Source organism: Physeter macrocephalus, chromosome 15, assembly GCF_002837175.3.
Source record: "Physeter macrocephalus isolate SW-GA chromosome 15, ASM283717v5, whole genome shotgun sequence".
Taxonomy (NCBI): Eukaryota; Metazoa; Chordata; class Mammalia; order Artiodactyla; family Physeteridae; genus Physeter; species Physeter macrocephalus.
The window spans coordinates 3,232,895-3,257,552 of NC_041228.1; the positions used below are offsets into that span (position 1 = coordinate 3,232,895).

General features: G+C 59.8%; 1 protein-coding gene across 6 annotated transcripts in view; it reads left to right on the top strand.

Moving 5' to 3' along the window:
• Window positions 1-24,658, top strand: part of TRAPPC9 (trafficking protein particle complex subunit 9) — a 532,255-nt gene that overhangs the window by 426,509 nt on the left and 81,088 nt on the right. For 2 of the 6 annotated variants that reach the window (XM_055091306.1, XM_055091307.1), the window contains one exon: window positions 4,642-4,761. The exons of 3 other annotated variants lie outside the window; for them this stretch is intronic. In XM_055091306.1, the coding sequence (XP_054947281.1) occupies window positions 4,642-4,761 (120 nt within the window). Of the gene's footprint in view, window positions 1-4,641; window positions 4,762-19,349; window positions 19,985-24,658 lie in introns of those variants that run through there. One more of the 6 variants, XM_055091310.1, reaches the window with a different exon arrangement.

The following is a 24,658-nucleotide window of genomic DNA, read 5'->3' on the forward strand; positions in this document are numbered from 1 at the left end:
ACTTGGGAGGCAGCTGCCCTGCTGGGCTGGAGTCCCGGCTTCGTGACCCTAGCGCCTCTCTTGACCTGAGGCCTGGGAGGTGGCGGTGAGGACCAGCAGCCAACCCATAACAAACGTCAGCCCGCCTTTTTCCCTTGGCCCCACAAGGCGTCTCGTAGGGAACTAAGGCCTGTCCTTGAGTAGTTAAAATCCCAGCCCTGTGCCCCGTGCAGGCGGGGGGCTGAGTGTGGCCTGCTGGGGCTGTGCCTGGGCGGATGGGTGACCTGGGTGGCATCTCGACCCGCCTTGGCCGACAGTGCTGTCCCCGGGGCCTTTGATGCCTGAGTCCTGGCGGGGAACCACTGGGCTTCCTGGCAATCCTGGGTAATGTCGCCGTTTCCCCGCACCCTGGATCCTGTTTCCAGCCTGCCACAGGGAGAAAGCCGCTCACTGCCCGTGCTGGCAGGCCCCTCCTCGTCTCATTGGCGGCGCACGTACTTTTAGCTGCAGCATTCAAACCAAAGCTGCCAGTGAGCCAGTGCGTGCGGCGTGCGTGTGGTGGTGGCGGAGTGGGGTGCCTCGGCCTTCCCCAGATTGACAGGTTTGCCATCTCAGCCTTTCTCAAAGGCAGAGACATCTTTCCTAGACGTGCGAGTGGAGGGCCCGCTCAGAACAGGCCTGCTGCGGGAGGCATGAAGGGAGGATCGGCTTGAACGGGGAGCGGCGCCTGGCCCTGCCCGCCTTCGCTGGCCTGGCACTCCAGGCGGTGGGCCGGGCCCAGGTCTCAGCGAGAGCTGAAAGGCACCCTGGAAAGCATCTCATTTGTTTATTCTCCCACTTTGCGTTAAATTCAGCCAATTCCTGTGACTTTTTCTCGTGGAGAAGATGAGCCAAATGACCTTTTATCTGTGATTTTGGAAGTGTCTGCTGAGATAAAGGTCTAGGCTTCAGGTGAGGTTTCTGGCTTCCCGGCCAGAGGAGGGGCCCTAGACCTGTGCTGCTGGCCTCCGTGCTTCTGGCGCTGCCAGTGGGGGAGGCCCCTGGCAGCCTGTCCCTGCTCAGAGGCGTCCCAGCCCAGATCAGACTGAGTTAGGTCTGCTCAGCACACCCGACTGTGGAAGGAAGGCCGGGCGGGAAGAAGGGGCCACTCCGCACGCGGCTGCATCTCAGGAGGCCGGAGGGATGGTGGGGTCACGCGGAGCTTGGTCCTGCCCGATGGGCGGGGTGGCCAGGAGGCGGAGGGTGGGAGGGAGCAGGCACTGGCCTTCCCCGTGCGCTCGAGGCCCGGCATTAGGGGGCCACCCAGGGGCACAGGCATCTCCCTTTGGTGGGTGGACAGACAGCTCACGGTTCTGACAGCTCGCCCAGGATCAAGCATCAGGCAGTAGGGCCGGATCTGGGCCCCGGGCTCACCGTCCCGGCGCTGCTCGTACCCCGTCCGTCGGCCGGCAGAGAGGAAGAGGTGCCTTTCCCCGGTGGCGGGACAGCTGGATGGCCACACCGACTGCCTCCACGGCCTCGCCCGAGCTGTCCACTGGTCCCTCCCTACAGCCGAGCAGCCCGAAGGCCGGGCGGGTCAGGCGGCCTGCCTGGGTCTCCGTCCGGTCCGCGTGGCTCACAGGCGCCGCTGTCTGAGCCAGCCCCACCGCAGCCCAGGAGCCGTCGGCAGTGATGGGCACGTGACCGGACACAGGAGCTCTGGCTTCAGTTGTGGGCCCGCGTGACCCTGGATAAGTGATTCTGCCCCTGAGCGCTCGCTCCCTTCTCCCTCCGACGGGCCTTCCCCGGGCCGGGCTGAGGGTGGAGTGAGGTCCCGAGTGCGTGGGCCGTGACTGAGGTGATGCCCTCAAGGGGAGAGCTCGTGGGAGCGTGGATGTGGACGGGGCCTCCCAGGTCACCTGGCCTCCCGCGTGGGGTCCTGTGTTTGCAGGACCAGAACCAGGTTTGCCTCCTCCTTGTCTGTCCCTCTCCCTCAGCCACCACCAGACAGGGCTGTTGGCCTCGCTCTACTTTACCCACCATTCTTGTGTCTTACCCACATTATTCAGAATGTGCTAAGTAAGCACAGAGCAGATGCTTAAGGGAGAGTGTTTGAAATCAAGCTGTCTAATTTCTTAGGAAGGAAAAGAGGTCTGCAAGCAAATGTGGGTCAGCTTGGGCTGCAGCGCTAAGAGGTTTGGGGGGAAAATAACTCCTTCCCATTTGAGGAATCGACAAGGGAAGCTGTCCTTTAAAAAGTGCTGGCCTTCGGGCCGCTTTGAAGCCAGACCTTGAGCCTGACACGGCAGCTTCAAAGACTCAGCTGCTGACCTTTTCCAGGCGGCTCCTGACAACATCCTTCTCCCCGAGGCCTTGCCTGGTGATTCGTCACTGGACGGTTGATCCAGTCCAACAGCTGGAAGAAACCAGCCGAGTGACCTTCACTCCTGGAGATGTCAGTTTTGTCAGAGGATCGGCCCCCTGGCTTGAAACGAGTTCAGCAGGTCTCCGTCGGTGGTGGGAGATGTAAAGATCCTGGTGGCACAGCAAAATGCAGGGAGGGTATCGCCCCGTCTGCCAAAAGCACAGCAGATCAGGAAGGGCGTGGGCTTCGGCCCCTGGGCCCTGGGCCCTCCTCCTCCTCGGGTCTGATGCTTTTCCTTGCAGAACCTTAGTCTCTGGATCTGTAAAGGGACCACGGTCCCAGTTCATGTGACTGAGCGGAAGGTTAAATGACACAGTGTATCCCCAGCGTCTGCCGAGCAGGAGTGTGTGGTGCGTTACCTTCTCCACAGCAGTGAGCTGAATCGAGCAAACGGATCGGCCGAGCTTAGCCGTTGTGTCGAGAGCTCCTGGGAGCCTAATGATAAATACACACTCGAGCGAGGCTTTACGGCCCCTTTCGTTAAGAGCCGACCACTTCCTGCAGGTGTTGCACCCCTGTCCGCCCGAAGTACGCTGGTTCTTGCAGAAGAACCCTGATTTCTCGAGGGTGGGGCAAACTTCCATCATAACGAGGCAGCCGAGGGCGGGGCAGCGAAGTAGGCGGATCCCTTCACTCTGTCACAGAGGAGGCCAGGGCTCAGAGGCTCAAAGCGTCTGCTCCCAATTCCCCAGCGTGTAGGTTCCATAGGACCCAAAGCACATCCCCTCCTCTAGTTTGGAGTGGGCAGAAGCAGCCGTTCCAGGCATACGTGGAAACCAGCTCTTCCTGACAGCGTATGTGGCTTGACAGGAAGTACAGGAGTGCAGCCGTGGGAAGGTGCCAGAGAGCCACTTCCTGCCAGCCTGCAAGATGCCCGCTCTGCCGTGGCCACGTGGTTCCCGGATCTGCAGGCTGTGGTGGTTATCTTATTGCAGCCTTGTCAGGAAGCAGCTCTAAACGGGGGGGGGGGGCCGGATGAGGGGAAGACCCCGCAGCGGGAACCTGCGGCTCTGCCAGAGGCCTGGAGAGAGGCCACCCGCCACGCCAGGGACCGGCTCAGTCGGCACTCGCTTCCTGGGCGCATACTGTGAGCCCCGTTCTGGGCCCGGAATGGGGTCCAGGGGCATGGGCTGGTAGGAGACGCTGAAGGCCGTGGGTGTAGCCTGGCGTGATGGAAGGAGCTGGGCCTCAGGTGTCCTGAGCTCGTGTCCCGGCCTAGCAGAGGACCTTGAGCGTTTCGTGAGGACCGTTAGAACCTCCGTGTGCTCGGGACACGGCAAGGCACAGGAGAGGCTCAGAGCCTGGCTTCGGGGAGCGGACCCTCTTGTGGGGAGACAGACCCTCACTTACCTGCCTGTCACTCAACGTAGCTCGGCAGTGCGATGGCACCAAGGCCCGGGGGCGGTCGTGGAGCAGGGCGGGAAGGCAGCAGGGGTTGGGTTTCCTGGGGAGGGGGCCGGAGGAGGTAGCGTCTGGGCAGAGATAAGAAGAAGAGGCGGGCAGCAGCGCGGGCCTAAGGATACGGTGTGCCAGGGTCGGGTGCGCCTTCCGTGGGGCTGTGCGCCTGGAGCCCGGACGCTGGGGGGCAGCTGGAGACGGGCGAGCAGCAGCCCCTGCAGCCTGGATCGGGGGGCTGGTTGGTACCCTTCTCCAACTGGCTGGGTGGGAGGAGGCCAAGCCCCCACCTCAGCAGGTGCTGAGGCCCCTGGAGAGTCCAGATGTGGTGGGGCGTGTGTTTCGTAGCAGGAAGACGCAGGGGTCCCACTAGTGGCCCGTTTTCCTTGTGAAACAGGAGGGGAGATCACGTCACAGGATAGGATTGGGGCCGTTGTGTCGTGGGTGCTGGAAGTTTGAAGAGTACGGAAGCGTTTACCTGTAGTACAGGGCACGGAAGGAGCTTGGCCGCAGTCAGAACTCATGACGTATATACGCTGAATTAATGCAGGAGGAGGAGAGGGAGGGAGGGATGTGGTCAAGAAAGGGGAGGATTCCGTTTCCGGAGGGAGGATAATGTAGGGAAGGGGGAGGGAGGAGGTCCCAGCAGGAGCCGAGGCTGTCGAGTGCCGCCCTGACAGACGACAGAAGCTCCTTCGCCGTCCATGCAAGCTGCCAGGAGCGCCTGGGCAGGGCCGGGAAGGACCAGGGAGCAGGCGGGGGCCCGAGCAGAGGAGCTTGCCCTGGCTTGTGTTTCCAGTGGGCTGTGAACATCCGTGCCTCCAGTCCCCAATTCTCTTTCTTCCCCAAACCTGAAACCTTAGGGGGAGCACAGACGGCTCGGTGCAGACTTTTCAGCGGTGTTTACAGTCGGGGAGACGTGGACGCAGCTGGCGCTGAGCAGGCGGGTGGACGTGTGGTTCCGAGGACAGAGGTCAGCCCAGGTATGGGACCCCAAGGCGGAGCACCGGGCAGAAGCGGCGAGCTGATGACAGAAGCCCAGAGGAGGGGGAGGGGTCCCAGTGGACACATGCCCCGGAGCGCTCGGCCGGCAAGGCGGTGCCGCGCTCCGTGACCCCCTCTCTTCCTGCCCCCGCGCCCGTCATGCAGGTGTTCTGCGCGCCAGGCTCCTCCCGGGTAGTTTCCGTGGTTCCTGCTCACAGCACCTTACCCCTCCCCCTGAGAGGCCCGCATCTTTCATTCCGGGTGGTAGTTATTCATGTGGGTGTTTCATCCTCCGACGCAATCTTCTGAGGTCAGAACCCCCGTCACTTGGCTCCCAGCCCCCTCTGCGACGCCGGTGGCTCTGGACACAGACTCTGGCCCCGTCCGTGGTTTCTGAAGTGCAAGTCGGGGCCCGGGGCTGACGTGGGACCTGGTGCTTCCGGGTGTCACAGGCAGCCCGAGCACCGGCAGGCTCACTGCAGACTTGGAAGCACGGGGTCTTCTGGACGTGGAGACAGCCATAGGAAATTGGAGCTCAGCGGTCGCCCTGATGTTTGTGAAATGAACGAACGGCCCGGGGTGGGGAAGGCAGGGTTGCCCTGAGTTGACATTGTGTTCTCTTGGCAGTATTTGGCGCAGGATAGGTTGGTTTGAATTTCCTTGGCTGAGTTTTGTTAAAAATCCACTGGAGCTTTTGAGAGCCCACAGGGGGAATGCCGCAGCCTGCGTTTCTCCCTGGGCGTCCTCCCCCGGCGCCCCCCGGCCCCGGCCCATGCTGGCCTTTTGTGCGAGCAGAGCTGGGGCAGCCACGCTCCCGAAGCCCAGAGGCCCGTGGCGGCATCGCCGGGCACCCAGGCGCCTGGCACGGGAGGAAGCCAGCCGCCTGGGCCGTTTGCCTTCCCCCGCTCCTGGGAGCCTGTGACAGTCTCATCAGGACCTGGGAGGTCCCCCACCTCCGCAGGTGCTGAGGCCCCTGGAGAGTCCAGATGTGGTGGACTGGGAGGTCCTGATGAGAGGGAGGGCGCTTCACGAGCTTGTTCTGCGCTCGAGGAAGACGCGGACCTTTCTCTCGAGCCCGTGTGTGCTCGCTTAATGCCCACGCGCAGCCTAGCGGGGCGGCGGCGGCGGCACCGATTGGGTGGTTTGTTCGCTCAGCAAGCATCTGTTGAGCGCGGCGGCGTGCGCCGGGCGCCCGCCTGGACGCCGAGGGCACAGGGATTGCAGAAGGCTCTGTCCTCAGCCACTCACGTTCCGCTGAGCGAGCGTGTCAGCCGGGGGCTGGCGGCGACTTGTCCTCAAACGGTGCAAAGTTACACGCGCCGTATGTGGGGATTCGTTTCTCTGGGAACGGGGTCTGTAGTTTTCGTCGGATTTTCAGAGGGGTTTGTGGCCCCACGCGGGGCGGGGTGTCTCTACCGAAAGCACTGACGCGGGGTCCCCTCCCGCCTCCCTTTGCTCCAGCTGGAAAGCTGAGTCCGTCCTTCGGGGCGCGGCTCAGCTGTCACCCCCTCCCGCCGCGGACCCCAGAGCTCCCTGCGTGAGCTCTGGGAGCGCCTCCCGCACACGTGTCCCCCGTGTGCCCCGGGGCCCAGGCCCTGGCCGGGCTCCCCTCCGTCCCGCGCGTCTTGCAGGCTGCCTGGGGGCGGTGCTGGCATCGGGACCCTTCCGGTGGGTGCGAGGCCGACCGCCGCGGGCAGCGCTGCCACCGGCCGGGGAGCAGAACCGCCCTCGGTCGTTCTCTTGCTCAGACGCGGAACCCGCCAAGCTGTCACTAGGAGGAAGCGTTAACTTCCCTGCTTTCTGAGGCTGTGGCACGTTATCGCCCACATGCCTTTTCCATTTCCGGAAGCGTGAACTTTATTATGCAGAAATCCAGCTTTGCTTGGTAAGCAGTAGAAAGCCCTGCTTTCCACTGAATGTCTCTGTGGGTCATGGGGACGGTGAGCGGCATTGATGGCTGCTTCTAAACCTGGAAGCGCAGGACGGGCTTGATGATGGGGAGCCGGCGGCTGAAGGCGCCTGTGAGCCCCGAGCCGGGCCTCGGACGCCAGGCCCCACAGCCGCGTGGGCCGCCTGGGCGTCGGTTCACGTTAGCGTCACCTCTTGAGTTTGACTCGGGCCAGCGATCGGGGCACGGGGTCAGGGAGAAGCTCCCGACCCGGGCGTTCTCGTGCGGCGCTGAGAACACGGAGCAGTGCCTCGTCTGGGGCTGAGCGGGGAGAACTCGTGGAAGAAGTGGCGTGCGAGAGAGGGCTGAAAGTAGCGGGAGGGTTTCAGCCCGCGAGAGCAGAGGGGAAGGTTTCGGGCCGGAGGCAGCAGGATGAGCAGGGCCTGGGGGTGCCGGTGAGGCGGGTCCGCGGGGCGAGGGTGCGGGCTGATGGAGGCGCAGGCCGGGTGCCCGGCGTTCCCGCCCCGGCTCTCGGCTCCGCCGGCTGGCTCTGGCCTCGGCAAGACCGCTGATCTTCCTGACTCTTCGGCGCCCAGGCCCTGCAGGTACAGGCGTGTCCCAGGGGTCACACAAACGGGCTGACCTCGGTACAGTGGGCTCCCCCCTACGCCCTCCCCACGCCCCACACGGGCACTTGTCTCCTCCTGTGGGGTCCCTGCACCCGCCCGGCTGCCTACCGTCCATAACACCTGACAGGAGGGCGCAGAGAAAATAAAGAGCAACTGCGGAGTCCACCACAAATCTTGGAGAAGGTGCAGAATTTCCTGAAGTTGGTGAAATGATCCAGGAGAGCTTCCTTTGGACCCCGAGCCCTGGGCCGAGGAGGACCTGGGGGCAGAGCTGAGAGCTAAGGGTAGGGGCTGAGTGGGCCAGCACGGGGCTCTCCAGGAGGTGCGCAGAAGTGACCCTCCTGCGCTGCCGCTGCCGCGTGGAGTGAAACCAGCGGGCACGCTCTCAGAAAAGGACAGGAAAAGACCATCACAACTTGACTCTTTCTTTGCTCTTTCAAAGACTTAGTACCTCTGGCAAATATAACCTGGGTTGTATTAAGTATAACCTAAAATGAACTTGTTTTCATACGTCTTTTGATTTTATTTCCAAAGTAAAGCCTCAGTTTTACCTTATTTTCACTATTTGCCGTGACAGTTTGGTCCCATCTGTAAGTGGATTCACTTAAAAGTAGCCTTTTTTCGAGCCCTTCCCCTCAGCGGGCAAGGCCTCGTGTCCTCGGGACGGCAGCCTGCCCAGGGCCGGCTGATGGCGTGTGAAGGCGGTGGGTCCGCGGGCCAGGCCGCTTGGCTCCGTGGTGCCTTTCCCTGCTGCTCCCTCCACCCCCGCGGGCTTCGTGGTAGCTGCTAGGGAGGAGCTCACGACCCCACGGCAGATTTTCCTGGTGGGAGAAGGGCTTCACCTCTGCCTGGGAGGTGGCAGCCAGCGAAGGGACCCCACGCCGGCTCCTGACTCTTGCGGGGAGCGGCTGCCGGGCCCCGTGGCTTCCCTGGCTGGCCTGTTGCTGTGGGTGGCCGTGAGAGGCCCGGGCCCTGGACCGGCATCGGCAGGCAGGTTGGGGTCCCCGCTGCCCGGCTCGCCCACCGCGTGGCCTTCAGTCTCCTCAGCTGACAAATGGAGGAACGTGGGCACCATCCCTTAGGGCCACGGTCAGGATGCAGTCTGAGGTCGTGTGCGAGTTCCCTGCGGAGACACGGGTAGCAGTGGCGTTTCTCACCCTGCTTCCGTGGCTAAGGCCCCGGCAGCTTCAAATGCCCACCGGGCCCCCGTTGTGCTCAGAATACAGACTCCTCCCCAGCAGGGCCTGCCAGGCCCGGTCACCCCGCTGGCCTCTGGCCTTGCGCCTCTGCCATGCTGACCTATGTCTGAAACCTCGGACGATCACCCCTCCGTGCCTTTTCCTTCTGCCTAGAGTGCCCTGTGCGCCCTCCTGCTCTTCTGTGAAAACGCAGCACAGGCACTGCATCTGCATCTGAGCTGGCTGCCCCTGCCCTGGGTTCCAGAGCATCTTGCCTGACTTTCCACTGCCCTTCGTACTTCCTCTCACAGGTGGCGAGCCCCCCTGGAGAGCAGAGGTGTGGCTGAGTCATTCGTGACCCCACGCCGAGCACGGCGCCAGGTCCGTGACGGTGCTCGGAGAACACCTGAGTGAAAGATGAGCGAAGGACCAGACGCATGAACGCGGGAGCGCCTGGGGGCGCTCTCTTCCGCCTTGGCCGGCTCTGCCTGCGCTTTCCCTCGACCGCCTCCCCTTTCCTCAGTCAGCCCTTTCAGGCCGGCGCCAGGTTTTGGCACGGGAAGAAATTAATTCTGAAAGCAAGGCTGTCACATTTACAAATGGAGACCGTGCTCAGACACGGTTAATGCAGTCGCTGTTGAGAAGACAAGCCCGCCCGCCCCCCACCCCCCACCCAAGTCTGGTGCCTTGCTGTTGGCCTGCATTACAGGGGAGCCCTGGGGAGGCCGCAGAGGGCCTCGGGAGGAGCCCTGGGGAGGCCGCGGAGAGCCTCGGGAGGAGCCCTGGCTGCACAGCCTCTCTTGCTAGAGCTCAGGCTGCCGTCAGAGTTGTGGGCTTACTTCCCTGCCTCCTGGTCCCAGAGTTGGGGGGCAGAGGAGGGAGGGGGGCGCCCAGGGCTCTCTGAGGTCTGTCTCCGGGGGGAGCAGAGATGGCTTTGGGACACAGGCCCCTGGGAGGCTTGGCGTTGGTCCTGAGAACGTTCCAGGTAGAGGTGGCTATTGGAAACGGCACGTTGAGGTGAGGTACTAGGCTCGTAGCTGCCCCCAAGGTAAGACTCCTCCCCACCCCCTGCCAACCCGATCTGCAGCCCTGCCCAGTGTCTGCATGCCTCTCTTCCCACAGACTCTCCAAAGTCCCAGATCTTTGTGGTGCCAAGGGTATGGTGGAAGGGAGTCCCACGTTGGAGTGAAGATGGATGAGGTCACCGCTGAGAGAGGGAAGGGGCCACTGCGTGTTCTGAGTCTGAACTGAGTCACTACTGCTCGTAGGCACTGTCTTGTTTCATCTTTGGTGTAACCCAGGGAGATGGAGAAACCATTCCCATGTTACTGGTGAAAAGACTGAAGGACGGGGACCTGGGGAGCTGGGGTCAAGTCAGACAGCGTGTTTGGACCCAGTTCTGTTGCGCGTCCACCAAGCACACAGCCTCCCAGTTCCCTGGTTCTGTAGGAGGCTGTGCTGGCTGGGCCCAGTGATGTGCAGGGGATGCTTGGAGGTCACCCGAGGGAATTGCCCGTCTTACAGGCTGTGTAAACCGTGCATCAGCTGGTGGCCCCAAGGCACAGGGTCAAGCTGGGCCTTCCAGGAGGAGAGTGCTGTTTTCAGGGCAGCTTCTGGGTACCCCACACCTGACGGGGCTTCTCATCAGCCATTCCCGCAAGGGAGGGTGCAAGGTACTGGGTTGGCCAGTTCAGAATCACCGACCCCCTGTCTCCTAAGGCTCCTTATTTAGAAGGTCAGGGCCGGAGCCCAAGTCTGCCTGTGTAACGGACAGCCAACATGCTGATTCGGATAAGCCGGGCTGGGGACCCTGCCCTTCACCGTCCTGGATCCCCACGGGACTCGCAGCTTCGGGGACGCCACTGTCATTTGAGGTTGCCAAATCCGAGGCTCAGGGAAGTGACAAGACTTGGCGAGGCACCGGAGCTGGGATGCAGACCCTGCCAGGGCCCCAGAGCCAAGGCTGGCCACCTGGTGACCCAGGGGCCCTGCAGTCACAGCTTGGGATCCTCAGCAGGATTCTCAGGCCTGGAAAGTCCAGCACCTGCTTCCCAGGTTCCGAGGAGAACCAGTACTGAACCGCTGTCTGCTCACCTCCACGCCCAGTGGCTTCATGGTCCTGATTCAGAATCTCTGGGCCTGATAGTTGGTTTGTTTGTCTTTTGATCAGCGGCCCAGCTCCTGGTTACAGGGTAACCGGGTAGGCCCAGTGGTCTTCCAGGCATGTTTGTGGAGGAGGCAAAGTCTCCCGCCTCCCGGAGACATGAACAAATAATGGTTTAATAATTGACGCTCCCACCTCAGAACACCGTGCCAGCTGCATCTGAAGATGATTATTGCCCAGCGGAAGGAGCCAGGAGCCTATCCAGAGCCCGGGGGCCCCGCTAGCAAGGGGTGGGGGGGGAACCAGGTCGGTGTGATTCGCAGGGGAACGGGGGAGGCCAGCGTGCTTCCCAGTGAGGGTCCCAGGGTGCCCAGCACCGGCCTCAGTGCCCACTTGGTGCCCCCTTTGCTGGGCTCTTTCAAGACCCACCACCGCCAACGAGTCTTCTGAGAGATCTGAGCAGGAGAGAGAAAGGAGAGAGCAGTTCATTAGAGTAGCGTTTGTTACGACCAGTCTGTGTGCGGGGCGTTATGCTGAGCCCTCCTTGTGAAGGAGCTGCTGTGATCCCTGTGACTTATCCCACCGAGGCTTAGAGAGGTTACGTTCCTCTTGCAGAGCCACACAGCCGGGAAGTGGAGGAGCCAGGTTTGAGTCTTGGTTCCTGGCGAGGCCCCCCTTTACTGGGGCATCCTGTACGCTGGCCGCTGTGCCAGGTGCTCCCACACATCCTCCCCGCCACCAGGGGAAGGTGCGCCGGGAGCACTCCACCTGGGCACAGCCCAGGTCGCTGAGGGTCGAGTCACTGCCCAGGTGGAACGGGACCCCAGCCAGGCCTAGACTGCACTGAGCGCCTAGCTTCTTTCTGGAACTAGAAACGTCATTAACGGCGGCGTCCGAGATCTGAGGCTCCGGGGAGCAGAGCCAGCCCCGTCGAGTCTGACGGGGCTCGACAAAGAGAAAGAGATGATTTCGGTGCTGGATGTTCCACAGTCGTCAGGAGAGTGGAGAGATTGTTCAAGTGTTGGAAGAGCTCAACCTGCAGAGATTTCTGAGCGCGTGAGCCTCACAAAACCCTCCCAGGATCTGATAAGCTGGTAGAAAGTGATGAGCCTTTTCCGCTCCAGAGCGCTCAAAAGACACAGCCTGGTCAGACGCGTTCGTTTTCCTTGTTTTATTGTTTTATTGCAGTGAGACCATTTGCCCTGAGAATTAAAACAAAACCAAACCCCAAATAATGTCTGCATATTTTGCATATTCATTGTATAGTTGTATATAATCTGGATATATGTAATAATTACATATAATTACAATAATTAGGTGGCATATTTAATATTAAAATATCAAACATCTCCATATTTATTTACAAGTAAAAATAAGAAAACCAAAACGGGACCCCTCTGCCTCCTCTCGAAGGTTACCGCTGTCGGTTGGCCATCACCTTGCCACCACGCGCCCGAACCACCGAGGGCGCCTGTCCCCAGGCTCCGCCCCGGGCCCCCAGAGCCAGCGCTCTGTGCCGGGTTCCACCCTCCACCCTTAGCTGTTCTCCAGGTCTGCTCCTTGCCCCTTGGGCTGGCCCTGCCTTCTCCTGGTCCTGACCATTGCTGACCCGGAGGAAACAGTCACGGTGCCACGGCTTTGGACCTGCCTTGCACCCCTGGGGAGACCAGCGCTTGGAGCCCTATTCATTTGCTCGCTGCCCAGTCATCTGTCTGCTCGCGCATCGACTCGGCAAGCGTGCCGTGAGCCCCTGCCTCGTGCTCAGCGTTAGCCAGGGTCTGTCCTGTCCGCCCCAGCTCTCCTAATGGTGGGCAGGCAGACTCCCGAGTCACGGAACCCACGGCCCGTGGTGACTCTCCGGAGGGAAGCACAGGGACGCCGCCTTCTCAGCTCTTTCCGCAGGGAGATTTGGAAGGTGCCTCTGAGTGACGGCGCGCTGGTCCCTGGACTGCCCCCTGCTGTTCACCCCGAGGGGACCCAGGCTGCTCAGGAAGACCGCGCGTTCCTGTTGCCTGGAGGAGGCCCCTGCCCATCCGCGTTCCTGCCACGGGGGGCTCTGTTGGTGGGTACTGAGTGTGGGGCTCGCTGACCACACAGCTGTGACGGGCAGGCCTTCCCAGGACGGAGGGTGGCACTTCGAGGTGCTGACGGGACAGGAGCGTCACCTCGGAACATTCCACAAGAAGCCTAGGTCAGAACCATTCCCGGGAAAGAAGGCACAGAGAACGCTTTGGAACTAAGAGCACGTGTGGCCTGGTCAGCAGCTCTCACAGCCGCTTGGAAGGTGGGCGTGGGCAGGGGCCTGCGGACAGCCGTGTCTCTGCTGCCTCGCCTCCGAGGATCCCTCCCCCCAGGGTCCGCCCACGTTTTGAGAGACTGTGTCCCAACCTGTTCAGTGAAGGACGATGAACTCACTTTTTCGTCTTAGTAATCAAAGCCACACCGCCGTCAAGCGGAGCTGCTGCCGGCGCGTGGTAACCCGTATAACCGCGCAGAGCCGCGCGCCCGAGCCCGGGGAGGAGGTGTAGGCTTTTCTTTGCTTTGTGCCGGTTTGGGGTCAGATCTCAGGGCCCAGGTGTTCTGTTTCCTGGGTGCTCAGCAGCGTGCTCTCCCCCAGGGGGGCCTCCAGGATGCCGGCTGTGCTTGGTAACCCACACCGGCATCCCCTCTCCTTCACCCGCTTCACACACACGGAGGGCGGCCGGACTGTTTGCAGCCTCCTGACCTTGGAGAGCTCTTCCTGATGCCACCGCACGGTCTCCCCAGAGTGGTCACCGTGAAATTATTTTCTGCAGCCACTACGTATGCTCTAAAATCATTAAGTATGAATATTTCCACTAAGTCCATAGGAAGTCCTTTCCTTCCCTAATTGGTTTGCTCGTTGAACGTTCATGTTCGGTTTTCTGGCACTCTCCAAGCTTCCCAGGTTGCGTTACCGTATCGAAGACCCTCTTCTTGCTCTGCTTCCTCTGGAGATCCAGCAGTGGCGTCTGGCCAGACCGGAGCCTGGGGGACCTTCTGCGGAGCCGTCCCAGGTGCCCTTCCTCCCAGGACACATTTTCAGGAAATCTGCCGCCTTCTTTTTTTTTTTTTAGATTTTTTTTTTTTTTTTTTGGTGTGGACCATTTTTTAAATTTTTTATTGAATTTGTGACACTACTGCTTCTGTTTTGGTTTTTTGGCCGCGAGGCGTACGGGATCTTAGCTCGCCGACCAGGGATCGAACGCACATCCCCTGCCTCGGAAGGCGAAGTCTTAACCAGTGGACCGCCAGGGAAGTCTCGAGCTACCCTCACACAGCTCCTGGAATCAAGATGCGGGGGGCAGCTGGTAGCATTTGGGGGTCAGCATTTGTACTTTCTGAGTTACTTTGGGCCTGAGCTGTTCCTGTTGAAAGCAGATGGTAACATGGGACGGTTATGAGCTTTCGAATCACGCTGACTTAGGTTTGAATCAGGCCGATTTCAAATAAGGTACAGTATTCTCTTACCCTGGTACAGTGTGCTCCCAGCTCCCGCAGTACCTTGTTCCTACCTCCCTTTAGGACCTAGTGCGGTGTGGTGTGGAAGTTCCTCTGCTTACCGATGGGTTGGACCCCTGAAAGTCTGTTCACTGGCCTGTCCCAAAGTAACGGCATGTAAGTGACCCATTACATCATCTCTTGGTTGGGGGCTGAGCTGATGTGCGTTCTCTCCATTATTTAGCTTCCCTTACTCTCGTGAATGTTCGTAAAGTGAAAAGTGGATGGAGGAGCTTCCGCAGGTTGTTTGTGCGGGCCGATGTCCTCTTTGCGACAGTTCCTTTGGAGGAGGGAGGATGTCTTATTCGCCTTGGTGCTCCCGTAGCTGCCATGGTTCTTGGCGTGTGACAGGACTTCGATAGGTGATGGTTGGAGAGTTAGATGGGCCTTTGGGCGGGGGGAGACGAGTGCACAGCTGCGTGGTAAATGCTTGGACAGGCCGAGGCACAGTTGGGTGAGCGGATGGGTGAAGAGCGAGTGACTGGGCAGTCGGCGGGTGGAAAGGATAAAGAGTGCATGCCTAACGGACGGGCGGATGGCTGTGCGCCTCTGTGCGCCTCTGTGCGTGCACGGGCGCGCTGGTTGCCCAACTCACCGACAGACCAGAAGGGCTTCCTTGTGTGACTTACATCCCTTCCGACGGTGACTTTCACGGCCCAGCTCTTGCAGATGGGTTTGGGAGGTACATTATAGTCTCGCTCTTTCTTTTCTTTGACAGTTGTGGTGACTTGTGATTAAAACGTTGTCACAAGTCACCCCGTTTCTCAGCAGGACAGAGGCAGTGCTCCTGAGGGTACTGCTTCTGGGGGCTGCAGGGGGAGCCCCTGGGAGTCAGGAGCCCCAGGGTCCAGACTTGGCTGTGCCTCGTGAGACCTGCCCACCCTGCCTGAGTCATGAGGATGAGACGGTCACCACTGTAATTGGCACATAGTGAGCACACTCAGAAACTCTAGTTTTCCTTCCATCTTCGCCGCGTGTGATGGGCGCCAGATGGGGTGACGGCGGCTGGAGCGCTGTGTCAACGGCCGAGCCTCCAGGGGTTCAGGCTCTGAATAACCGGGCTCGGGGCTCACTGGGCAGCTGGTACAGGAGGCGGGGAGCGGAGGGAAAACTGTTGGAGGCCCGGGCACTTTTGGGCGAGGAGGGGAAGGGCGCACAGGCCCTCAGGCCACGGGCTGCAGACCTTCCCAGGCCCCCTCCCCCAGAGGTCAGGGGTTGCTGGCGCTGAGCCGGGGTGGAGCCAGGCGCTCCGGCAGAGCTGGCCCTTGACGCAGATGGACTCGGCGGGGGTCCCGACGGGGGACCCCGAGGAAGCTCCTTCACCTCCTGGCCTGTTCCAGGAGCAGGTGGTGCCCACCTCACAGGGCAGCGTGAGGGTTCAGCGAGGCGGAGGGTGAGGGGCCCGCAGCGGGCGTCCTCGTATGGAACACGCTCCAAAATATTCACCCCCTGGGGATGTGACCACGATCGTATTCACTGTTGTGTTGCGTTGGCCAAAAAGTTCGTTTGGGTTTTTCCATAAGGTGTTATCAGGTTATTGAATGCTGTATGCCGTAATATGTAACTGAGGTTATATTATCTATTTAATATGGCAAATAATGCGTTGGTATTATAAAATTAGAACAATTACTAGGCAGTTCCCTCATAGTTATTAAGGAACTCTTAACGAGGAGTATAATGAAGCTGCAGAGCCGGATCAGAGCAGGGTTAGAGGAGACAGCTCGACATTCCCGTCCCTTCCTGGTTCCGGACACGCTTCTCTGATACCAGAGCAGGCAAGGCTGGCCAGCGGCGAAGATCGCCAGCACTCCTGGTCCGCGGTGAAGCTCTTCCCGTGATGGGAGCAGCATCCCCGGCGTGGCCCTACGTCGTCCGCTTCCCATTTGCTCTGTGCTCCGTGTGGGTTCCCTTGAGTGTGCCCTTGGGGGCCCCAGGAGATCTGTCTTTTCCTCAGGGATCCTAGCCAAGGGCAGAGGAAAAGAGGCCACCCAGGAACCTCCTGCTGGAGACGGGGGCCAGTGGGCACTGGGCAGGTGTGCCCTCAAGTCCTTCGTCAGAGTGGGAGGGGCACTCGCTGAGCCAAGGGAAGGCTACTTAAGGAAGAGAAAGTGGCTCAGCGTGTGGTTATTCTGGAGCACGGGCACCTGGGTGTGGACTCTTCTGAAACCTCTGATCCACCTAAGCAAGTAGGTTTCTATTTCAGGGGCTTGGAGCTATATAAACACACGTACCTATTTCTATGGAGAGGGCTGAGTCTATACACTTCTGTGTCTACGTATAGAAAGAGATCCAACTTTAGGCGCGTGTGACATGTGGATTTTGCAGAGATGTGTGTGTGTGTGTGTGTGTGTGTGTGTGTGTGTGTGTGTGTGTGTGTGTGTGTATTCCATACAGCACATCCTACTTCTCTAACGTCAGTGGAGGGTTTTCTTCTCCAGGTTATTTACTAGGTAATCGATCAATGTGTCAGTGGCCCTCTGGTGTGCGTGGGTCTGTGCGCACACGTACAGGCATTTCACTTACCTTCTCAATCGTCAGAGGCGACGTGGGCTTCAGATCAGGGAGGCCAGATGATGATGTTTCGTGGGAAGGCTGACGGGCAGCTCGCGGAGTGTGTGCGGCACCCGTCCCTCGCAAGATGCGTACGCGGGCCGGAGCTGCTCGCCGGCGGTGCAGTGGCGGTTTGGCTGGAGCCCCAGGGCCCCAGCTGTCGAGCGCGCTGTCAGCTGCTCTGTTCTCATAGCCTGTTTCTGTTCTCTGTCTCCTCCCTCAAAGCCTCTTGAGTAAGCAATTTCCATTGAGTGACCTGCCCGAGAGCTTCCCGGGCAGGCCCTGTGGAGTGGCTGAAACTCTCCACGGGGGACCTCGTTCGCCTCCTGGAGACCAAAGTCCAGGCCCCTGCTTGGTGACGGGGCCCACGCTGGTGGGCCAGGAGGGGCAGTGCTTTGTCGGTGGTGGTCTTTTGTCTTGGAGGGGACTTGAAACGTGCTCCTCTCCCCGACGCCTTTGAAGGGGGCTCAGGTGCACACGTTCCTTCCCAAGGTAGTCCGAAGCCGCCACTCCACTTCTTTGCATTTGTTTTGAAGGGTAAACACAGGGCTGAGCGAACACGACCGCTGGCTGCAGGATCCCGTGAGTGTGCGCGCGTGTCTGTGTCACTCAGACGGAATCAGTCCATCGATTCCAGCCTCGTCCAGGATGAACATTGGCTCCGTTCTTTTCTCACCTCAGCGCTTCTGGGTGTTCATGGAAGACTGTTTGTAGCGCGTGTGTTTCTCCTTTGCAGAAACTGCTTTTTTTTTTTTTTTTTTTCTTCTTCTGTTCACCACGAGCCACGTTCAGCTTTCTTGGCAGAAGCCTTGGTTTTGGAAAAGAGGTGCATTTGTTCCGGAGGGGCCCTCTCTGGTCCACTCTGAAAGGTCTGCAGCGTCTTCCTTCCCGGTTGGGGCAGGCTTCATCCTCCCGTGTGCCCACAGTGACCGGCATTTGGGGACCCTGCCGGGCAGGGACAGTGGCAGGTCCGGATCCTGGCACAGAGTCGCCTGTGAATAAGTAATCATTGAGTGAATGAAACCACGAATGTTTTGATTGACTTGGCCAGATAGTTTCAATAGTTTCTTAATGAATTTGGATAATCTGATAAAAATGATATAGATTTGACGCTGTACTGGACTAACAGACTGCATCGTGCACTCAGATTTCTAACCCGCTGTGCTCACCCGTGGCCTCCCCAACAGGGAGCGCGGGGGGCAGCCTTGGTACGCAGCATCAAGGACCGAGTGGAAGAGGAGCTAGGAAAGTGCCCCGTCCTCGTGCTGCGCTGAGCCTGTCCGCGAGGGCCCTTGGGGCTTGGTAGCCTGGAGTCTCTCAGATGTCTGAACGCATCAGCCAGCTTCCAATGTGTCTGGAATTGTGTCCTAACCCAGATGAACTAGAACTCAGTGAAACAGTTACATTTTCTTTCCAAGACCATTGTAATTATGTGTGTGTAAGAGAGTTAATTTCTTTAAAGTGCTGTGTAAACGTTTGTCTTCCTTATTCACTGTGTTCCCACGGTCATGTGTTCGTTGCACCTGCTCTGCTGATCTAGGATGTGGTTCACCTTATCCCACCAGAGTCGTGGGGCTTGGAGCCCGAGGTTTGCAGGCTGGTGAGAATTTGGTGGGGCCTGGAGCTGGGCCGTTGATTGGAAACACAGCAGCAGAGGCGAACGCATGTTGTCCCGTCACCACCCTCCTGAGGTGCCGGCTGCTGTCGCGGGGATGTAACTAAGAGCTCCGTTCAGTTTAGGATTGATGGTTGGCTCCTGTGGGGGGCCCAGGGTCTCATCCCTTCTTGCTGGGACTTTCACAAGACTCCTCCCGGTCTCCCCCAGCTTCAGGCCTTCAAAGACTTTCCTGCACTTTCCTTATGACTCTCAGGGCCCATCACAGCCACTCCCTCGAGGTCTGTCTGTTGGTCAGGTCCTACGTAAGTAGGTGATGCTAGTGGTTACCATGCCCCCCCCCCTTTCCCTGCTTGCCCTTTGAGCTGCTGTTGCCTCTTCCATGAAGCCTTCCCCATCCCCTGGTCCTTGGTGTGCCCTCGTCCCAGCGCTCCTGCCCCTGGCCTGCCCCTCGGGGGCTGACTCAGCTGGCCCACACACCAGCCAGCGAGCCCTAGAGAAGTGGAACCGTGTCTGTGACACACAGAAACTGCAGGTTGTGTCCCGTAGTCTGAGGTTTGGCTGCCGTAGCAGAAGCCCCCAAATGAGAGCGGCTTAAGTGAAGTTCACATGTCTCAGTCACGCAAAAACCTGGTGGCAGGCAGGCCAAAGCTGGTGTGACGCGCTCAGTGCCAGGGACCTGGACCCCCTCCACCCCATCCGGTGTGGCCGCGGTAGCGGGTAGTGCTGGCTGTTACTGCTGCGGATGTCGGGGGATTTCGGCGGGCGGGAAGGAGGAGGGGAGGGAGGAGGCGCTGCCAGCCCCCTTCGAGGAGACTTCCACTCTTTACATTCCACTGGCCAAAACTTACAGGAAGCTCGGAGGTATGGCTTAGATGGCCAAAGGCCCATCTAAATCTCAGGACCGCTCACTGTACAGGGGGACGCGGGTGTTAGGAGGCAGTTAGCAATCTCTGCCCCTCGGGTGTGTTTCAGGTTTGCAGACTCCGCTGGATCGCCCTGTACACTTATAAGGCCTGGGGCAGGAGGAGGGGGAGCGGGCATTTGTAGACGTGGGCCTCGCCGGGGCTTTCCCTCTAAATCGTCTCTACTCCTCCCCCACAGCCCCGCAAAGCAGGGGCAGCGTCAGCCTCATTCCGGAGACCCAGAAAAAGAGAGAGAATTTGCCCAAGTCATACAACCAGAAAGCGATAAACACCACACACTTCCTAGTTACCTCTAACTGGAGAAAATTAACTCATGCAAGACGGGATAAGTGTCAGTTGAGTGGTGAGGCCCAAAGGAGACCACGATGAGCCTGGGTGTGGGACGTGCCGGAGGAAGCGACGCTCATGGGACGTCCGAGGAGACGGGGCGAGCTGGGAGCGCGCGAGAGGCTGAGGCCTTCGGACCAAGGCTGGCCAACGGGTCACGATAGCCACCTGGGGGTCGCAGCCAAGGCATCTGCACGTGGAACAACCCAGACCTGGTTCTGAAACAGTGGATCAAGACCAACCCGACTGGTAAATGAGGGCTCCTTGCCTTTTACAAGATGAAAAACACTGTTTTCTTCTCCAGACCATCTTCCAGAAGTAAGCCAGTTTACACGGAAGCTCGTCACCCGTGGGAGAGAGCCCTCCCCGAGGTGTGGACGCGGTGCTTGCGGCTGTGTGCACACAGGCAGTGCCCTCACGGCTCGTGTGGGCGTGCGTCAGGCTCCGTGACTCGCCTGTCTGGAAAAGTAACGGCCCCTCTAGTTTTTATGGAGGCAACAATAAAGAAGTGTTGGTGAGACGGAGATGCCTCGTCCTCTGCCTCATCCTCTGATGTGTTTGAAGCTGGTTATTTCATGTGGGGGGAGAAGCGGGGAGCCGGCTTGGCTGACCCCCTCCTCTATGCCAGGCACTTTGCTGGGAGACGTACGGGTTGTCAGACGCAGTCTTCGCAACAGCTGGGCGTGATGTTAGTTACCCTGTGCGACAGATGGGGGAAGTGAGGCTGGCGGAGGTGCTGTAAGCCCTGCTGGGGGTAGGGTTTGTGTCTTTGAGTTCACCCTCCCGGTGATGGGGTCTCCTTGCGTGCGGGCCGCTTCAGGACTTTGGTGGCATGGGTGGGTCTCTGGACAGGCGCCCGTGGTGGGAGGCGGGGTTGGGGTCGGGACGCCATTGAAGCCTGTGGGACCCCAGAGGCCATGCCCACTAGAGGTTGGGCGTGGGGATGGAGGGCAGGTGACCAAGGGGGCAGTGAGGAGAGCTGGGCAGAGAGCACGTACCCGGTGCTGAGCTCTGGCTGAGGTGCTGTGTGCGTGTCCTGGGGCTGCTGTAACGAGCGGCCACAAAAGTGGCTTAAAGAAGCACAAATCTGTTGTCTTACGGTCCCGGAGGTCAGAAGTTGAAAATGGGTCTCAGTGGGCTAAAATCAAGGTGTCAGCAGGGCTGTGTTCCTTCTGGAGGCCCGAAGGACAGCTCCGTTGCTCACCTGTTCTAGCGTCCAGGGGCTGCCCACGTTCCTTGGCTCATGGCCTCTTCGCCTCCAAAGCCAGCACTGGCTGGTCCAGCCTTTCTCCTGGTGCCACCTCTCCGGTTCTGACTTTTCTGCCCCTCTCGTCCACACTTGAGGACCCTGGTGATTATGTTGGACTCACCTGAGCTATCCGGGCTTATCTCCCTATCAGACAGTCAGCTGATTAGCAGCCTTAATTACGTCTGCAGCCTAAATTCCCCTTTGCCATGGGATCCAGTGTATTTACAGGGTCTGGGCATCTGGGGGCGGGGCATTATGCTGCCTGCCAAGCCTGTTAAGACTTACGGAAATTTGGAGGAGTTCAACTTTACCCCATGCACAAAACGGACGTTTTAGGACTCTTTTCACCTGAGTCTGCAGGAGCCTGAAAATCAGAAGGTAGTGAACCGGAGACTGGACCCCAGGTTCTAGTCCCAGCCCTGCCACCAGCTCACTCTGCTGCCTCACTTCTCTGAGCCTCAGTTTACTCATTTGCCAAATGAGGACAACCACCTCTGCCCTGTTCACTCCACGTGCTTGTTCAGATATTTGAGCACGTTCGATGTGCTGCTCATTCTTTCCCCGATTCAGGATTTGTTGAGTGCCCCCCGCCATGTGCCTGGCATGGGGTTGGCCCCAGGTCTGTACCAGCAACTTCCAGAAGTAAGCCAGTTTACACGGAAGCTCGTCACCCGTGGGAGAGAGCCCTCCCCGAGGTGTGGACGCGGTGCTTGCGGCTGTGTGCACACAGGCAGTGCCCTCACGGCTCGTGTGGGCGTGCGTCAGGCTCCGTGACTCGCCTGTCTGGAAAAGTAACGGCCCCTCTAGTTTTTATGGAGGCAACAATAAAGAAGTGTTGGTGAGACGGAGATGCCTCGTCCTCTGCCTCATCCTCTGATGTGTTTGAAGCTGGTTATTTCATGTGGGGGGAGAAGCGGGGAGCCGGCTTGGCTGACCCCCTCCTCTATGCCAGGCACTTTGCTGGGAGACGTACGGGTTGTCAGACGCAGTCTTCGCAACAGCTGGGCGTGATGTTAGTTACCCTGTGCGACAGATGGGGGAAGTGAGGCTGGCGGAGGTGCTGTAAGCCCTGCTGGGGGTAGGGTTTGTGTCTTTGAGTTCACCCTCCCGGTGATGGGGTCTCCTTGCGTGCGGGCCGCTTCAGGACTTTGGTGGCATGGGTGGGTCTCTGGACAGGCGCCCGTGGTGGGAGGCGGGGTTGGGGTCGGGACGCCATTGAAGCCTGTGGGACCCCAGAGGCCATGCCCACTAGAGGTTGGGCGTGGGGATGGAGGGCAGGTGACCAAGGGGGCAGTGAGGAGAGCTGGGCAGAGAGCACGTACCCGGTGCTGAGCTCTGGCTGAGGTGCTGTGTGCGTGTCCTGGGGCTGCTGTAACGAGCGGCCACAAAAGTGGCTTAAAGAAGCACAAATCTGTTGTCTTACGGTCCCGGAGGTCAGAAGTTGAAAATGGGTCTCAGTGGGCTAAAATCAAGGTGTCAGCAGGGCTGTGTTCCTTCTGGAGGCCCGAAGGACAGCTCCGTTGCTCACCTGTTCTAGCGTCCAGGGGCTGCCCACGTTCCTTGGCTCATGGCCTCTTCGCCTCCAAAGCCAGCACTGGCTGGTCCAGCCTTTCTCCTGGTGCCACCTCTCCGGTTCTGACTTTTCTGCCCCTCTCGTCCACACTTGAGGACCCTGGTGATTATGTTGGACTCACCTGAGCTATCCGGGCTTATCTCCCTATCAGACAGTCAGCTGATTAGCAGCCTTAATTACGTCTGCAGCCTAAATTCCCCTTTGCCATGGGATCCAGTGTATTTACAGGGTCTGGGCATCTGGGGGCGGGGCATTATGCTGCCTGCCAAGCCTGTTAAGACTTACGGAAATTTGGAGGAGTTCAACTTTACCCCATGCACAAAACGGACGTTTTAGGACTCTTTTCACCTGAGTCTGCAGGAGCCTGAAAATCAGAAGGTAGTGAACCGGAGACTGGACCCCAGGTTCTAGTCCCAGCCCTGCCACCAGCTCACTCTGCTGCCTCACTTCTCTGAGCCTCAGTTTACTCATTTGCCAAATGAGGACAACCACCTCTGCCCTGTTCACTCCACGTGCTTGTTCAGATATTTGAGCACGTTCGATGTGCTGCTCATTCTTTCCCCGATTCAGGATTTGTTGAGTGCCCCCCGCCATGTGCCTGGCATGGGGTTGGCCCCAGGTCTGTACCAGCAAGCAAGATAGACCACCCCGCCTCCAGCTGCCTGTAGGCCCAGGCCCAGGGCTAGGGGGTGGCTGGACCGGCCAGGATGGCCAGAAGCATCCTGGCCCTGGAGGCCCAGCCAGCACTGCCACACGTCTGTCTCTCCACCTCGAGGGCCTCAGCGTCCTCATCCCTAAAACAAAAACGCTCACACTCACCTGCTGGCCTATAGGACGTTAGGTTCGGCGATGCCTGTCCCAGGTCCTGGCCCCGGCAGGCACTCCGTGAGGATGCTAAGTGTAGAGGACAGAGCCTCACCCAGCTGACTAGGCTGCGTCCCCAGAGCAGAGGGACGAGCATTTGAAAGCTGTTGACGGGCAGGGCTGTGAACTACAGGACGGAGGAGGTGGTGGTGCCGCCGCTGTGAGCTGCGCGTGGAGGACCCTGCCGCGGTGGGGCAGAGCCAGCGCCCCTGCGCCCTCGCAGGGATCAGCCCTGCGTCCTGAGCACACCCCTGCCGGTCCCCTACACCTCTTGGTGCAGGGGCAGCTGCGATCGTGGCCCTGGGCAGGAAAGCAAGAGAAACCGTTGATTCAATTTACCAGCGTGATGGATCGACCGCTGATCGTGTTTATTTGTCAGGGCTGCAGTGAGGCTGTGTCTGGGGGTGGGGCGGGGGGGTGTCTGCTCTGACAGAGCGGGCGGTGGGTTTGCTCTCCCCTCCAGGGCTCCCTGCTCACTTTGAATGAGGCCGGCAGGTGGAGGCCTGGCTGGAGGGCTTCTCTCAGGAGACAGCTGGCTAGTAGCAGATTATAAAGCAGCTTGCCCCAGGCAAGACGCCCCAGGCCGGACGCCCCAGGCCCAGGCAGGAGCGCTTAAAAGGGAGGAGAACGAGCTGCCCCAAGGCCAAGCAGGAGCACTTCTTCAGCAGCCAGGAAAGTAGCTCTCCCCGCAGCTGTCCAGAGAGGCTGCAGCCTGGCCAGGTTGGTTTCAGGCCAGTCTTTTAAAAGCACAGTGTGGCACCTGGGGCTTAGAAGACACCCAGGAAGTGGCAGTTGAATTTGCATTCATCTGTGGGTTTCCTGGGCTCTGGGTAAAGTTCATTTGTGTTTCTCTGACCCCCTGCTGACCGAGGCCCCAGGGCCCCACCCTGGACGAGGATCCTGGTATGCCAGCCATGCCTCTGGGTTAGAGGCTGAGGGAACAAGGGCTCTGGCCCCGTGGGCGCCAGAGGAGGGCACCGTTGTCTCGCAGCCTCGCCAGCGGCCGGTCCCCAGGCTACAGGCCTAGAGAAATCAGGTGACTCCCCCAGGGTCCCCCGCCTTGCCAGGAGCACCACCAACGGCCAGTGGAAGGCTGGTTCCCCAGCTCACGTCCCTTCCGACCTCAGACAGAGCGGGGGCTGACCTGGGGTCCTTCCGCAGAAAGCAGGGTGTCAGAGGGCCTTGAGGACCCCGCACACGGCCAGGCCGAGGTCAGCCAGGAACGGGAGTTGCTGCGAATTCCTGCCCCAAGGGCACTCTTGGCCCAAGGGCAGGAGGGTCGTTGTCAGTTCCCAGCTGGCTCCGCCCCAGCTGGCTCTAGGGCCCTGCAGCCTTGCACCAGAAGGGCCCTCAGGGATTCCTAGGTCGGCCAGCAACACCCGGGCCCCTCAGGCATTCTTGGGGAGCCGCGGCAGGTTGTCACATCAGTTTTAAGAATCTGCATTCAGGTTTGCCCCGGTACCGTGACCGCCAC